This window comes from Schistocerca americana, chromosome 4 (genome assembly GCF_021461395.2).
Source record: "Schistocerca americana isolate TAMUIC-IGC-003095 chromosome 4, iqSchAmer2.1, whole genome shotgun sequence".
Lineage (NCBI taxonomy): Eukaryota > Metazoa > Arthropoda > Insecta > Orthoptera > Acrididae > Schistocerca > Schistocerca americana.
The window spans coordinates 843,641,278-843,659,425 of NC_060122.1; the positions used below are offsets into that span (position 1 = coordinate 843,641,278).

At 44.1% G+C, this 18,148-nt stretch overlaps 1 protein-coding gene across 1 annotated transcript in view; it reads left to right on the forward strand.

Annotated features, from left to right (window-relative positions):
- The window catches only part of LOC124613235 (UDP-glycosyltransferase UGT5-like), a 30,853-nt gene extending 12,962 nt beyond the window's left edge, over positions 1-17,891 (forward strand). The window contains exons 3-4 of the mRNA XM_047141912.1: positions 9,379-9,598; positions 17,572-17,891. Coding sequence (XP_046997868.1) covers positions 9,379-9,598; positions 17,572-17,881 — 530 coding nt within the window. The 3' untranslated portion in view covers positions 17,882-17,891. The remainder of the gene's footprint in view (positions 1-9,378; positions 9,599-17,571) is intronic.
- The last annotated feature ends 257 nt before the right edge of the window (positions 17,892-18,148 follow it).

Consider the following 18,148-nt stretch of genomic DNA (forward strand, 5'->3'; position numbering starts at 1 on the left):
TGTCATTACTGAATCGGATTCTGTCTAGAAACTATACTTTCTGGCACGTAAACGTTGTCACTGCCAGCACAATCTCTCATAGAGAGGTCTCTATGACATTCCTTTCCGACAGCGCCGTGCAAGCAGTTATAATTTTGTTGATAATTTTCGCCACTGTTATATGCAGATTACACTCTTTTAACATTTGGAATATTTCGTTTGTACCGGCTGAGGTAATATTTCCTTCCGAAGTCAAAATCACGGTTTTAGTTCGTATTCTGCAATTAAAGCACTGATGCGTTCTTCGGACCATGTTGCCATATCCTGCCCTCTTCCACAACAAAACCACTCAGACGCTTCACCTCTTGAGAGCACACGTTTGAGTGAATGCTTCGGCTTCTACAGGCCGCATTCATGTAACGTTGCACGCACCGTTAGGTACCGGTGTAGAGGTCCTCTTCCCAGCTATGGTTATCTGGGAAATTTTACCAGATGCGACGTTTCCTAGCCTTCTCTTACTTTATTACAAGCTGTTTTCCACCAGCCACACACACGTTAAGTTAAGCTTTATCATTAGTCGCTATTAAAATACTACACACTTTCGCATAAGGTGTGTTCAAGGAGTAACACGACCTTACTCAAGCTGTAGTCCAGTGAGTTGGTGTCGTCCGACTCACCCAGCCTGGGATCAAAGGTCTAGGAGAAAGGTCACTGCCAGGTCCCATGACATCTCATTCCTGAGAGTGACCTGGAAAGCCCAGCAGAATGAGAGTGTTACAATTAGTTCCACGTAAGATACTGAAGACCAGCAGAGCCCAGCAGATCAGGATCAAGAGATGAGAACAGTCAAGACATTTTGATAAATTAAATAAAAGCTCTCTTGTGATTGCACAGAGTGGTGTCCTCGAGTAGTGAAAGAAGAGGTGTAAGTGCCTAGGATGAGTTAGTGATATTATCAAAGACACATGAGGAGAACAAAAGGGAGATGCAAGAGTTTATTGAGAACGTGAACGCCGCATTTGGTGAGGTAAAAAGCGAGGATGAGACGCTCTTATTTCAGTATGTGAAATCCAAAACCACAGGGGATGCCTGTAAGGGATATGACTGGTTAGTGGGCTGAGATAAGAATCATTTTAGAGAAGGATGTCAAGATAACGATTGAATTTGATGTGTGTAGGATATTTAGATCTGGACAGCACTCTGGGAAATCAATAGCCTTCTGCATAAATAGAATACATGAGGTACCCAGATCATTCAGAGTTGCCATAACTTAACGGAAGGAAAGCAGTTAAAAGGTGCAGTGGAGTTACTTCACACACTACGTTATGCTTGTTTCATTCAGAGAATGGCAAATGAGAAAATACAGCCTACTACGGACCATGTTTACGTGTATTAAGCATCTGGAGGCTGCGGATCCCTATAAACACAAAATTTTAAGAATACGGAAGATTGTGCACAGTAGAGGCGAAGACATTAGCATAACCGATTCAACTGAAATAACAAAAGAAGAGGTGGTCGTTATAATGTCTATGAGAGAAAATTTGGAAATTTGTCTTTGGCTAATGGGACCAAACCGCTGAGGTCATCGATCTCTAAGCTTGCGCACTACTTAATGTAACTTAAACTAACTTACGCTAAGGACAACACACATACCCACGCCCGAGGGAGGACTCGAACCTCCGATGGGGGCAGGCGTGCGGACCGTGACAAGGCGCGCAGACCACGCGGCTACCCCACGCGTCTATATGGGAGAAAAAAACAAGTTGCTAGGGGAACATCATTGGCAGTGTAATAATGATAATAATAATAAATGATATGAAATACAACATCTGTGGAAAACTGGACGGGTGTACACACACACCTGGGCAAGAGGAGCGAGGAGGTTCCAAGATTTTTGTTACCATCGTGATCAGTCAGAGCGTCCACATGCAATGCGTACCAAAATAACAGCGTGTGAACATGTTAGAGGTATTGACATAATGCAAAATACTATAGAGCTAAATGTTTTCTGTGGGTTTCGTGTGGACATTCGTCGTATCAGTGTATTGGAAAGCCCAGGGGACGAATGACAAAAGATGGCAAACGAAGCCGGTGGTGTGCACAGCAGCCAAGCATCACCACCGTCAAATGGCCTAAGGGTGGGGTGGTAAGCAGCGGGGCAGGAAATGAGGTAATGATGGCCGACTCATGCGCTTGCAACGGTCGAACTGATCGCAGCAACAGTTTATGTTACCAACGACGTACGTCACATGCTAACAGGGACATGTAAACAAAACATTGCTGGCGCACATTTAACCAGATGTCACTATGAGTGCATGTTCCCTATGATTATGGCGTTCTGTTATTGTGTGTTTCCCATGACTAATGTGTTGGAGAAAATGAAATATAACATGGAAACAAACCGTTTCCAGACCCACGTTGACATAACATGATTTCTTCGTGTACATGCGAAAAAAGTCCTGCAATTTGTGCCGTAGATTTTTGTTACACCCTGTATATATGCGATCTGTATTTCTTACAATTTTTTGACAATTCTCCTCTTCTTTTGCCCTCCTGGCATTGTGAAATGATGCATTAGGGCTTTGGTTTCCGGTAACAGCTGTACGTTATCTGTAGCTCGATTAATTAATATATTACATTCTACATTCCTAATGCTAAGTTCCTACACCTATATTTACAATGCAGTACTGCCCTCAGTCCTACCTGTTTCACGGCGTGAAATTTCCCGTTTGCTGTCCTGAGATGTTACCAGCTTCCAGGTTGTTCTAGTTCTGCCGACTTCCCCTTCATGATGATAATGTATACCTGCGGACGTCTTTGTCGTGATGAGAATGTCCTCAACCTTGTCGCCCTCTCAGAGCATTTGACAACTGTAGGTTTGCCACAGGTCGGTGATAATTTGCTTATTCCCATAACACTCCGTTTAGTATCGTGAGACTGACACGTGTTACAAGAAACTGTGACGTCTTCCACCTTAGGGAATACACGTAACTGTTCATTAGCCGTAAACTATGTCCATAAACTTCTGTTAAACAAAATTATTTTCTTAACACAATTACCAGTTATGTGAGTGTCTCTCAAAAACTTCATTTCACAGTGCTATTGATCACACATTGAGATCAACCCAGACGTTTGTTTACATATACTCCTTTGTTTATCCATTTTTTCACACACTCACTGATCAGGCGATAACTTAGCGCACGACATCTTAGAGCTATTTACCAATAAATGTGCATCCTCTGGTCGTATGTATGCGCATTGTTCTGTGCCAGATGTCAATTTAATTGGTAACGATAACATTTTATACAAATTAAACTTGTTACTGTTTGTTAGTGGAGTACTAATGACATACCCTGACACACCAGTCTTTAACATAGATGCAGATCCATAACTTGTAATTGTAAAGTAGGGTTTCCAGTACCTTTAAGGGAAGAATATGGGTACATACTGTTACAATTTATAGATCTTGACGTATTTTAACAAATGATGTGTTAGATTCTGTAATTAGGTGGCACACCGCACCTAGTACACATTCACCGCGGCGCTCGGGGGCCACAGCACCAAGTTACGACACCTGAAGATGGGCTTATAAGAGCCCGAAACCGGTCGTGTAATAATGAAAGAACTTTACAACTGTTGTATAATGCTCAGCTGCGGATGTTCCTCCAACAGAATCGATTGGAGTATAAGATTAATTATGTTAGTTATTGTATTTGTGTGCAATTCAAAATGTAATTGTAGTAAATTATAAAAATTGTTTGATGAGCCTGGTGGAGGGAACTGCTGTCGTTCCATTTCTATAAGCACGATTGTAGAGATTGGACCAGAGCCAAATGGACTGTGTTCACGAGCAGGGAACGAGGTAGTGGTTGCACATGAGAGTTGGATGACAGAGTGTTCAGAAAAAGTAGACGACAATATGCTGTTTTCTTTCAGATGTTGTAAAAGGAACAAAAAACGTACAACTTTCATTGTATTAACAGCCTATGTGTAGTGCCCATTATTGTTCCTTTAAGAGGCGAAGTCATGACCATAGAATATTTTAGTTATGTCATTCCATAAAGAGAAACAAACGATTGACTGCTGCTCCCTACTCGAGCCAACCCATGACATGATCAGACGAAAATGCAGACAGAACATCTGTAAAAGATAACGTGTTTACGAACTCTGGAAAGGAGCTATCTTTTGGAGGTCAGCCAAAGTGGAGCTAACATTTGTCTCCGCAGCAAACAAAGCGAGGGTCAAGGATGAATTCGTGGTAAAAAGAAGCCAGAACTACATTTGGAATATTAAACAGAAGGTGATCACGTGCAGATGGAAAATTCCAGTAAGATAATGAAGATAAAGGATCGGCTGTGAGCAGCTGGTGTATCAATATAATCCAGTATCTAGCGAAAACCCAGCCAGTATCAAGATATTGGTCAGTGACACCTAGCAGCAGCTACTGAAGGAGATACTACGAGAAGACGGTGAAATACTCAAGTGGAGACTACTACAGCTGTCAGGGAAGTGCATCTTAATGTTGTCCTCGGAACAGTGTCGAACAGAGGCAGCTGGTTGGTATCTCAAACAGCTGCTGTTGAGAATTTCAGTTAGTAACAGGAAAAAGTCGCTGATTAATACTTATTTCCTGTTAGACCAAGGAGCCAGCCGTTAATGAGGTAGGCCAAGTATCGAGTGAATCATGAGTTCACAGAATGGGTGACAGTAAGAACACTCGTTTATGATAGAAACAGTAATTCAGGTGTAATAAGAGTTAACGTCCGGAGGGGGGCTGAATCTATAGGATATTAGGTGTAGCTGGTCGGACACCTCACATCGCAATGTGTTTAACTTTCTACTTAAGCACACCATTCCCGCCAAAATCAGATCTTTTTCGCCAGTCGCGAACACAATGTAACCAAGGTGGTTTTGCTCCCTCTCATCTCCGCTCTAAACTCTGATTAGTATAACTACAACAGCACAAAAAACACAAACTGTCCCCACGTTGGTCTCACCGACCCTGTATTGGTGCATTGGACCTGTGCCATGACTGTACAACTCTCCACATACAACGTCCCATCGCCTGCTTCTCCAAAAGGCACTACAAAAAAAATATTTACCATTATTGATATAAGACTTTATGAAAATATAGTATACTGAAGAAGTTTATTTGCGGCAGAGGGTGCTCCTTTGTACATCATTGAGGAAAGCCCTGCTACACAGCTTAGAAAGGCTATAATAGGTTATAGACATCTACATTTACGTTATTACTCTGCTATTCACAATAGTCTGGAAGAGGGTTCAATGAACCACCTTCAAACCGTCTCTCCACCGTTGCACTCTCGAATGGCTCGCGGGAAAAACGAGCACTTAATTTTTTCTGTGGAAGACCTGATTTCTCTTATTTTATCGTGATGATCATTTATACTTAGGTAAGGCGGGTGCCAACAGAATGATTTCGCAATCGGAGGAGAAAACTGGTGATGTCATCTTCCAGTCCCACCTGATGTGGGTCCCACACCTCATAGCAATACTCCGGAATAGAGCGGTCAAGTGTGGTGTAAGCACTCTCTTTACTAGACCAGTTGCATCTTCTAAGTGTTCTGCCAATGAATCGCAGTCTTTGGTTTGCTCTACCACAACATTATGTATGTGATCGTTCCAATTTAGGTTACTTTTAATTGTAATCCCTAAGTATTTAGTTAACTTTACAGCCTTCGGATCTATGTGACTTATCGCATAATCGAAATTTAGCGGATTTCTTTTAGTATTCATGTGGATAACGTCATACTTTGCTTTATTCATGGTCAATTGCCACTTTTCGCACCACACAGATACCTTATCTAAATCATTTTGCATTTCGTTTTGGTCATCTGATGACTTTACAAGACGGTAAATGATAGCATCATCTTCAAATAATTTAAGAGGGCTATTCAGATTGTCTCCTATATCGTTAATATACACTCCTGGAAATGGAAAAAAGAACACATTGACACCGGTGTGTCAGACCCACCATACTTGCTCCGGACACTGCGAGAGGGCTGTACAAGCAATGATCACACGCACGGCACAGCGGACACACCAGGAACCGCGGTGTTGGCCGTCGAATGGCGCTAGCTGCGCAGCATTTGTGCACCGCCGCCGTCAGTGTCAGCCAGTTTGCCGTGGCATACGGAGCTCCATCGCAGTCTTTAACACTGGTAGCATGCCGCGACAGCGTGGACGTGAACCGTATGTGCAGTTGACGGACTTTGAGCGAGGGCGTATAGTGGGCATGCGGGAGGCCGGGTGGACGTACCGCCGAATTGCTCAACACGTGGGGCGTGAGGTCTCCACAGTACATCGATGTTGTCGCCAGTGGTCGGCGGAAGGTGCACGTGCCCGTCGACCTGGGACCGGACCGCAGCGACGCACGGATGCACGCCAAGACCGTAGGATCCTACGCAGTGCCGTAGGGGACCGCACCGCCACTTCCCAGCAAATTAGGGACACTGTTGCTCCTGGGGTATCGGCGAGGACCATTCGCAACCGTCTCCATGAAGCTGGGCTACGGTCCCGCACACCGTTAGGCCGTCTTCCGCTCACGCCCCAACATCGTGCAGCCCGCCTCCAGTGGTGTCGCGACAGGCGTGAATGGAGGGACGAATGGAGACGTGTCGTCTTCAGCGATGAGAGTCGCTTCTGCCTTGGTGCCAATGATGGTCGTATGCGTGTTTGGCGCCGTGCAGGTGAGCGCCACAATCAGGACTGCATACGACCAAGGCACACAGGGCCAACACCCGGCATCATGGTGTGGGGAGCGATCTTCTACACTGGCCGTACACCACTGGTGATCGTCGAGGGGACACTGAATACTGCACGGTACATCCAAACCGTCATCGAACCCATCGTTCTACCATTCCTAGACCGGCAAGGGAACTTGCTGTTCCAACAGGACAATGCACGTCCGCATGTATCCCGTGCCACCCAACGTGCTCTAGAAGGTGTAAGTCAACTACCCTGGCCAGCAAGATCTCCGGATCTGTCCCCCATTGAGCATGTTTGGGACTGGATGAAGCGTCGTCTCACGCGGTCTGCACGTCCAGCACGAACGCTGGTCCAACTGAGGCGCCAGGTGGAAATGGCATGGCAAGCCGTTCCACAGGACTACATCCAGCATCTCTACGATCGTCTCCATGGGAGAATAGCAGCCTGTATTGCTGCGAAAGGTGGATATACACTGTACTAGTGCCGACATTGTGCATGCTCTGTTGCCTGTGTCTATGTGCCTGTGGTTCTGTCAGTGTGATCATGTGATGTATCTGACCCCAGGAATGTGTCAATAAAGTTTCCCCTTCCTGGGACAATGAATTCACGGTGTTCTTATTTCAATTTCCAGGAGTGTAGATCAGGAACAATAGAGGGCCTAAGACACTTCCTTGAGGAACACCGGATATTAGTTCAGTTTTACTCGATGACTTTCCGTCTATTACTACGAACTGTGACTTTTCTGACAGGAAATCACGAATCCAGTCGCACAACTGAGGCGATATACCATGGGCATGCAGTTTGATTAGAAGACGCCTGTGAGGGACGGTGTTGAAAGCCTTCTGGATGTCTAAAAATAAGGAATCAGGTTGACATCCCCTCTCGATAGCACTCATTACTTCCTGAGTATAGCGAGCTAGTTGTGTATCACAATCATAGACATGTGACACACAAGCTGCTGAAAAACATCGTTTATTTGGTGTTTTTGATGCTGTGTAGAAGCTGTTCTGCAAAAGAATAGTATGCATGATGCTTATTAGGGTTTCGCACACAGAGGTAGGGCTCTGAAAGACGATTTTACGAAGTGTTAATATCACGGTTGGATGTGTGTATCTGATGGATTGCGACCCACCTTTTTTATGTAGTATATGTTTCGGCAATAATGAAACTGAATGTAGGTGATCTGAATATCTGGTGTTTTTCTCTTGACTTCCATTCAGATACCCTACAAATCTGCGGATATTTTTATAAGTTAGCGAGTACATCATCTGTACTATGGCTATAGTGCACTAATGAAATAATACACGACAAAATTGTGACCATGTATCACATCAAGTACCCACAAGTCAGCAGATACATAATGATAAAGAAGATCTGTTCCAATCATTGAATGAAATGTTCTGTAGTTATTACAGTGTGCTACGATAAGTACTTGTGTGTAAGATGATTATTGTTTGATAATGGAGTGTTGTGTAAACTGTAAATTATCAGAGTTTTTGACAGTGACAAAAGTAATGTACGTGTGTATGAAAAGCTTCAGCACAAATGTTCCAAAACTGTGGCAATATTTTGAAACTAAGCTTTATCTTTATCACTGGCCTATTTACAAACCGAGAATCATTGTGCAGGGGTTGCTTGTTTGTTTTGCTCAGAATATGTTCGATCACCATCCAATCTATTTAGTATGTTTGTAGCGTGTGTCAGGTCAAATCGTCTAAAAGCTCATCCACAAGTCTTAAATGTATTTCGAGAAGAGTGGAAAAACGTTCTGTCTGCACTGTACCGGAACATTAGAATGTTTTCTCAGAAAGCCCAACGCTATAATGAAGAAAGAATTTCCTACATCATAGTCAGCTCCACAAGAAAGTGTACCCAATAATTTTAAACGTAACGTCCGCAGCGAGAACTCTGGTAGTTGCCTCGAATCTGTACCAAATTGACTTTTGCACAGTGTATAGAAAAACAGGATGAGAGTTGAATGTTTAGTTTTGTCAGTTTCAGTTTTGGCTATTTGCACTTATTTACAGCCAATTTAAACACTAAAAAATAGAAATATTCATCAAAAATGACTCCTGAGGTCCGTTAAGAAGCTGTTTGGTTCAAACGAGGCACAGTTTGTGCCTCAAGAGGACAATGATCTGAAACATCGCAGCCGTCTCTGTACAGCTCGGACACAAAGACAACGGGGTGTGGACTATGGACTGGCCTTCAGTGTCTCCAGATGCAAATCCGATCGGAGTCTTTGGTCATACATTAAGGTGAAGCTTAAAAAATTCAGTATATACTTTGAAGCAGCTGTCATATGAAATCAGGATGGTACGAAGATCGGTACAGAGAGAATATGAGGAAAATCTTCATGCCAGAAAGGTGCCAAGCCATAATTGATAATGGCGGCGATTAACTATTAGTTAATTGCGCAATATGTAATAACGTGTATTTTCACGTGGACATATTTTTGTAATAGCGTCTTTTTTCGCACAGATAACGGCGTACACTTTCTTGGTGAAGTGACTGTATGGCTATCGTCTTTTTGATGAACAGCTCTGGTTTTCCAGAGATGTTGCAGAGACGGTGTAATGGAAATCAGGCAACACAGTACCACGACTGCAGTGTACCAGCTGTGTACTGCTGGGCGTGACGGCTACAGCTGTTGCTCCCCCTGTGTTCCAGCCCACAAGAACGTGCGGGCGTTCATCACGCACGGCGGGCTGCTCAGCACGCAGGAGGCCACGGCCAGGGGCGTGCCGCTGGTGGGAGTCCCCGTGTTCGGCGACCAGTCGCTAAACATGGCGCAGGCGCAGAGGCAGGGCTACGCAGTCACGCTCGCCATCAGCAACATCACCGAGGCATCGCTGCAGTGGGCCCTGAACGAGGTGCTCACCGTCCCCAGGTAAAGGACGCCCTTTAAGCAAGCTGAGCCTCACACTATGGCGAGCCCTGATTTGGCAAATAAATGTGACTATTGTGTTTGGAGTACATTGAACCACATTGACACACACAGTGGTTGCGGTTACTACAAGCCACACCACAAGTTGGGAAACGGGGCCAAATTTCCAGTAGTTTACTGTCGAGTTGAGACTTTCACAAATGTTTTATTAGTATCTTACAGAAAATAGCAGCCTTTTAAAACACGCCGCTAGCGCCAATCTAAGTAATTTATAGCAATACAACAATTTAAAAAAATTTAAAGAACGTTAGTAAACAGGCTACTAAAGTAAATACAAAGCTTTGGTAATAAGGTACGGTCAGGTAGTGAAGTTACCATCACCGCCATTAAAAAAAATAAAACAGGCCTCATCAAACACACGGTTATTGGCATTATAAGGAATTTACAAAGTTGGAGGAATTAAAAAAAATTTAACCAAAAGTGTCCTGGAATATCATTAGAACATAACAGATATGACGGACCCGTGTAAGGCGGACACAAATCACCCACTCAGGGATGCTCAGGCTAGACAGAATACTGACCAATTTAAGTACGCCCGTAAACACAATTGCCACTCTCAGGCTGGTCACTGCACCGACTTTTAACCAGCGAAAACTTGTTATAAGATGGCTTATCTTGCTGACAGAATTAGAGCTAACCTCGTGCAAGGAAACATTACACCACATAGACCTGAATGAGCGACCACATGATCAACCAACAAGAAGCATGAATTTACTCATAACCCACGACAGAATAGCGAAACAATTAAACTGCCAAAACTACACCTCCCATCGGACAGTAACGAGAGGGGGGGGGGGGGGGGGGGGAAGATCACTGTCTTGAATTACATCGGTGCCAGGGACAGGAAACCCGGTCGTCGGAGGCCACAAGGAAGAAGAGGCGCTGGTTACACAAAATTATTACTTAATGATTAAACCTTCTACGAACTTAACTTGCAATTATGCACGAACAGGCAGTACACGACCTCCGATGACAAGGACCCACACATCCGACCGCGCACGCGTCGCCAGCGTACCCGACACGCCACGGTCACGCGACAACACGCTCTGTCACCGGAGTTCACGTCTTCTCTGCAACCTTGACGGGTAGTGATCGCTCTTTCATGTCAGGTGTCTCCTTTTAAACTCCAGTATTGAAACGGAGGATTTAAAGAAGCTTGTTAACGTCCCACCAAGCCAAAATGAACAGCAACTACTCGTGGGGCGATTCTGTATACAACCAACACGTGGGGAGCTCTCCCGTATATCGATAGCAGAGGGAAAAGACAATCAAGCAGCCACTTAATGACAGACAACATATCAAACAAACATGTCAGGGGAAGAAAAGGAAAACCAATGCAATCTAAACACAAGATGTAACACGAGTCTATACGCGGCTCACACATCTCTCATTTTTTGACGTTTGCGTCAGACTGGAGATGTTTTCTCCCGGCAACTACCTACGAAAAATATCTGTCGGACTAGAGATTAGTATTTCTATATCTTTACACTCCGCAAGCCAACTTATGGCATGGGAAGGAGTGCGAGAGCAATCCATGGTCTCTGCTCAATGGGACTATTTCACGTCCCCGCTAATAACATAGCCTCTCTGACGAAAAAAAGTGAAGCTCCCAAAAGACAATGTTGAATGGCGACGTAACTTTGTTCACGTACGTACGATCAGAGACTATGTAACTGATTAGAGTTGTAATTTTCTATCGCAGGTAGGATAGACACCAGAGTGCATTAGTGTTGTTACCAGGGCTGGTAAGGTATACAGGAGGCATGAACGTCGCCATATGGTGAGCGATCACTAGGAAGGAGTGAGACTATTACCGGGACCTAAGAGACAGTCAATGGAGTTCTAAAACCGTCAAAGTTGCACAAAAGCACTTTTTTTTAAATGTTCCATTATCAAGCCACACTGTAGAACAGAGTGTACCACCTCAAAATGTACATATGCATTACATAAAGCCAATCAAAGTACAAATGCATTTGATAAGGTGATTACATACGACATTAGTCCTTGAGGGCGCTGAAGGGATTGCGCCATGTGGAGGTTGTTTGTTTTACTATGCAAACTGCCTATTGGCTTCTGTCTCGGGTTCTTCGGCCGACGTTCATCTAATGATTTTTCTGACGTTTCGCCAGCACGAGTGGCTGGCATTGTCAAAGCTTCGGTACAATCTGCAAATCTCCTCCCCGTAGAGGCGTAATACAAAATTGTTAAGGCTTTCGTGGCCACTTGTTGACAAACTGCCTATTGGCTTCTGTCTCGGGTTCTTCGGCCGACGTTCATCTAATGATTTTTCTGACGTTTCGCCAGAACTCGAGACAGAAGCCAATAGGCAGTTTGTCAACAAGTGGCCACGAAAGCCTTAACAATTTTGTATTACTATGCAAAACTGCGAAATAAAGGTTAGTTATGACTCACAGTGGCACACTCTCTTCAATGACCGCAACCCGAGTTTTAACGATGTTCAGTACTCAAGCAAATATATTTCCTGTACGCAGCTCTGGACTGTCGCATGCAAGTAGTAACCACTCGTACAACCAATATGGCCACGGTAGACACCTTATGGGAGGACGTATGTGGTGTGGTGTGTAATCATCTTGTCGAACGTATCTGCACTTTGATTGACCTTCCGTTACCTGTAACGCAGTACACTCTGTTCTGGAGGATGACTTGATAATGGAAAGAAGTCCGAAATTGGTCGTCAGTTAAATAAAAAACAAATTTCTGTGCAACTTTCACGGTTTTATAGTATCACTGAATCATAATAAGTTGCAGTCTATTGCCATCCAGCAGGCTGGAACTGAGTAACAGATTTTGAAAGGGCTCTCGTTGTATGCCTCCATATATCTGGCACGTCAGAGAGTGCCTTACCCAAATTTATTTATTTATTTATTGTTGAGGAAGGGATCATTCATATGTGGTAGTGGTCTGATGCTGGACTGCATTCGGAACATGAGGGCTGGCATACTCGTTGTCAAGTTACTGGTCGGTGACGTCAGATCTCCGCAAGGGAGGACCGTCGTAATGTGCCCACAACGTGAACAGCTGTGTTTGGACTGGTGCCATAACGAGGAAGTATGGGCGGCCAGTGAATAGCTTCTGTATGTCCATCCTTTAAGCAGGAGGTCTCTGGGACGACGGGCGTTTACTATCGTGACAAAAAATAAAAACACCTACAGCCGTCCTTATGATCTTATTTTATTTTGTCTCCTACCAGTTTCAACGCTTCATTGCGTCATCTTCAGGCTCTTTTTGATGCGGTACAGGTCCCTATGCATAACGCATTAGTAGCCAGCATTACTGGAGACGCAGTTGATGGTTGGAGTGCTGACACATTATCTGCATATACAGTAATGCTGGATACTGATGAGTTATGCATGGGGATCATATCAACCTGTACCACACCAAAAAGAGCGTGAAGATGACACAATGAAGCATTGAAACTGGTAGCGACAAAATAAAATAAAATCATAAGGGTGGCTGTAGGTGTTTTTATTTTTTGCCGGCAGTGAATAGTGTCGCATTGTATTTGTTTAAGAATCAAGGGACTGCACTACCATGGATGTCCATCGTTAGTGACTATGGTGGCAGTGTGAGGGGAAGTCTCATTCTTCCAATGATTTTTGAGAGGCACAGCTGTGTTGCTCCTGGCGTCATTGGGTATGGCCTGAATTTGCTCTGAGCACTATGGGACTTAACTTCTGAGGTCATCTGCCCCCTAGAACTTAGAACTACTTAAACCTAACTAACCTAAAGACATCACACACATCCATGCTCGAGGCAGGATTCGAACCTGCGACCGTATCGGTCGCGCGGTTCCAGACTGTAGCGCCTACAACCGCACGGCCACTCTGACCGGCGGTATGACCCCAGCTCACGTCTGGTAGAGACTGAGAGAACTCGGACGGCTCGGTGTTATGTTGCCAACATGCTGTGTGCTCAGCTGTTTCCTCTCATCTGACTGTACGGCGGTGCCACTTTACAGTAGAATAATGCTCGTTCATACACACCACGTGACGCCCTGAACTGTGCGCCAGATGTTGCGATACTCCATACTCAGCAAGACCCCACATCAGTTCCCTGATAGAACATATGAGCGACCAACTTGGACGTCAGTTCCATTGCAGTGCCAGTACATGGGACAACGTGGACAAGTTACAATAGTTATGGGCCAGCTTGTCTCAAGAGAAGGTATAATGGCCCTATGACACCCTTCCCAAACGAATCACTGCATGGTTCCTGGCCAAAACGGGTGCAGTATCATACCGACAAGTGAGGTCAAACTGTCCAGTATTTTGTCAACGTAACACGATTTTATAATCACTGAAGCAACTCCATATTACCTCCCAACATTTGAAATATCGTTTCGTTTTCTCCTCCCTTTCTGGGCGCTTCACTCTTCTTTTGTCACGCACTGCAAATTTACAAATCCATAACTCCAATGTATAGCGTCCCGAGTGAAATAATACGAAGAGACTTAAAAAAAAAACAGTATTTATAAAGAAGAGCCATTTAAAAATTGAATAATATACATTTCGCTCATGTACCCGTAAAATAATCATTTCTCTGTGTAACTTTTGAGGGCAAAGAAATATAACAAAATGATCTAAAGAGACGACAAGATACGCTCTTTTGTCAATTTTTTAGTCGTTTTCACTTCTTCTCTTGTCTTGGTTGTGTGTAGACGGACATCTTGCGAGTGCTGGCAAATGTAAGCATATTTGTACTAATTAAGCAGATAATATATTGATTTAATATTTTGGTTCAGTTTTAATTTGTAAGGGGTGAACCCGATTTCATGTCCGCCTTCTTTGAATTAGCCCGCATTCGAGTAATTTACAGTTCAACAATCGCAGCGGCCCATACAGCCAACGACGCTATTACGTGGCGATATTAACTTATAAAAAATTAGCGGAAGCGAAAAACTCGCCCGCTATTAACATAATATACATTTTTCTTCACAGCCGCCCGACGTTGCAGAAAATACGTAGCTTTAAGGTTCTTATTATCAGTACCACAACCGAGAGCCAGAGCCAGGACTCCGACTACAATGCAATGGTTAACGGAGGTAATAAGAAATACTCTCGCGCGTGTGTGGGCCGCAATTATAATTAATAACTAAAGATTTTTTGCTTTAAGTGAAGTGAATAGCCAAGGAAATTAATATGAAAAGTTTATTCCATTGTTCAACTTATATGCTCATGTTTTAAGATTCAGCTAGTCTAACATTCATTAAGGTAACAAATAATTTAAGATTAATGTTGTTAAAAAGGAGAACTTCACAAAAGCATTTAACTGTAAGTCAAAATTTAATGCCCACCACGTAAGTCGACAACAATCGCCATCACCAATATTAAATTACGACGGCCGACGGAGGCGGGAAATGGATGTTCTTATCTTCTAGCCGTTTGCCGTCTAGGGTTGCAGGCCCAAAGCTTTGTACAATGACTGAGATGCTTTTCAACTCTGGGTACTACAAACGGAAGCATCTGAAATGTTATGTTCTGGAAAAAAATATTAAAGTTGAGATATTAAATGAAGAAGTATTTAGACGAATGGCTGAAAAATGCCAATAGGGGTCTGTTACCAGAGGGGACAGACTTGTGGTAACTCGCTGCTGAAATGAGCATTAATCCCATCGTATTGGGGAAGGATGGGAAAGAAGTCGGCCGTGGCCTTTCAAATGAACCATCCCGGAATTTGCCTGAAGCAATGTAGGGAAATCACAGAAAATTGTAATAAATAAGGAATAGGATCTGCAAAAGGGGTTATTGGGATATAGGCTGTAGTGTCTATACAGAGAAGAAAAGAATATCCCAAGACAGGTTGCTCGGTTGATTTGGGGGAGGGGAGCAAACACACAGTCATTAATCCCATCGTATTGGGGAAGGATTGGAAAGAAGTCGGCCGTGGCCTTTCAAATGAACCATCCCGGAATTTGCCTGAAGCAATGTAGGGAAATCACAGAAAAACTTAGCAAGGTTGGGCGGACTTGCGTTTGAATCGTCGTCCTCACGAATGCGAGTCTAGCGTGGTAACCACTGCGCCATCTCGCTCGGCCCAAGATAGGATAGATTAAGGGGTACAATCATACTAGTCGAAACTTAGATAATATAAAAAATTCAAACATTTTTGCAGTATATGAGCCATAAAAAATATACTCGGTTTACCTGCCTAAGTACGCTTCCAGAGGAAGTACACTCGTTAACGGAAGGTATGTATTTTATAGCATGTAATAGAACACCTTATGAAACAGAAACTTCACCCTCTCAATGATCATTCATCTCTATTCCATTTCTAACGTCCTGACCGAGTTTCCTGGGCGGGTAGGGGAGGGGGTGATGGGGGAAGAGAGCTCTAGCTACTAAAAACCAACAGATAGACAGATTTGGGGCAAGTGGGTTGTCAGAGGAAACAGCTTCCACTTTCCTTACATTGTAAGACGTCGTGGTCTCCTGACCTTCATTGCTTACATATTCCGCCCTGACAATCATATTCCACACATCAAGACGCTTCATTCGAACCCAAACTCGATAAGATAAAGTCAGTGTTGTACGAATTCATGTAAACGATATGCAAATACCTAATAAATCGCAAGGTTGCACCGTGGTTGAAATACTCGAGGCTGGCATACAGACATACATTTCAGACGCGACGGTCACAGAAACTTTTAGTTCGGGAGAGCAACCGCACGCCAGGAGGCCAGTCCCAACCCATCTACGTCGGTCGGTGACCGCCCGTGGAGTGGACAGCGTTTGTCCGAGGGAAATGGGGAACGACCCCGTGTTCAGCTTAAAAGCAGATTACTCTACATTGTGTGGGAGCGGCCCGGCTACGCACTCTTTACACATAGCAAGCAGTTTCAGAGATTTTCACAGGGAGACAGCAAACGCCAACCGCCGATACTACAGATTTCCGGATTGGTCGCCTTAAACGAAACGTCATTCTCCCGTTTTAGGAGGGCAATGCTGATTGGCAGACGATATGTCTGACGCCTTGAGGTAAAGGAGTAATGGAGGAGAGCGAAAGATATACCCCTTCACGTCTGGCGTGGAGAGGGGCCGTTCCGTTGTCGCTCTTGGAGCGAGAACACGTAACAAGAGCGTGCGTACACTTCAGTGAATTTCACACGCGACAGAATCGACTGTACCTAGCAACATTCTAACGGATAATTATTCAAGTTGAGTAGGCGCGGCTCTCAGCCATTCTGCCAAATCAATAACAAACTTAAACTTTGTATAGAAATGTCATTAGCGAATCCTATGCTGGAGAGGTAACTTCACATTGCGAAAAGAACCAGGAAATAACGTGTTCAGTTCATAAGTAAAAGTGCCATTGTGATTTCTTAGAATTTTTGCATAATAAATAATAATTTTCGTTAGTTTCATGTTTTTCTTACACTAACTAGCACTACTCCAGTACCCAAGTACCCCACTGGTTACGTAAGAAATTTTGCGAATTTTTGTGTTATTTCCATACAACGGACGACTCCAGAAGATATTTATTTATGAAAGTTTTTCAGGCATTTCTCTTTAGAACGTTAGGAGCGTCTGTCTGACTTCTGTAGCAGTGTGGGGGTAGAAATTGCATCTTGCAGGAGCCACAGGGTAAATCTCAGATTAATCCATTGCGCAGAATTACAGAATAACACCCATACGCTCACAACATATGTGCTTGCTGATTCATCGTGGTTTGATAATCACTTCGTAATGGCCATAGTACATCCACAGAGTGTATTCTTAGGTCCCCAATGTTGGCAGCACCCGGGCACAGAACACTCGTGGCCCAAAGTCGAATGATTTCAGCCGATCCAGGACTAGAAACCTTTCGTTCAGGACGATGTGAACAAACTGTATAAGTATTGGCAACTGCTGTTCATTTGGACATCCATATTTGTGTAACTGCTGACCCTCGGTGTGTAGCTACCGAGAGAACGCCCAGCGGCTGTCCCGCATCTTCAACGACCGCCCCAGGAAGCCTCTGGACGAGGCTGTCTACTGGACAGAGTACGTGATCAGGCACCAGGGGGCGCCGCACCTCAGGTCCGCCGCGCTGGACCTCGCCTGGTACCAGTACTTTCTGCTAGATGTCGTCGCGGCGCTGCTCGCCGTAGTACTGCTGGTGCTCTTCATCACAGGGGCAGCGCTAAAGGCTGGACTGCGGCTACTGAGAGGGACTTCCGGTGGATCCAAAGCTAAGAGGTCTAGCAGCAAGTCCACCAAGAGCGACTGACGGCTTTCTGTTTATTTATCTGTTGTGTATATCTGACTTGTATATTTCCTAGTCAACCAATTAAAATGGGTTTATACAACCATGGACTTTTAACAATAGCTGTTGGACAGTAATACCATATTCACGTATTAGTTGTTTATTCAGCCACGGATAGTTTCACAATTAAAACAGCTACACGAGCTTATTACAACAATAAAACATATTTCATTGTTAACATACATACAGATTTTTTTTTGAAAGACTTCATCTTGCCTTCAGCTGCCATTC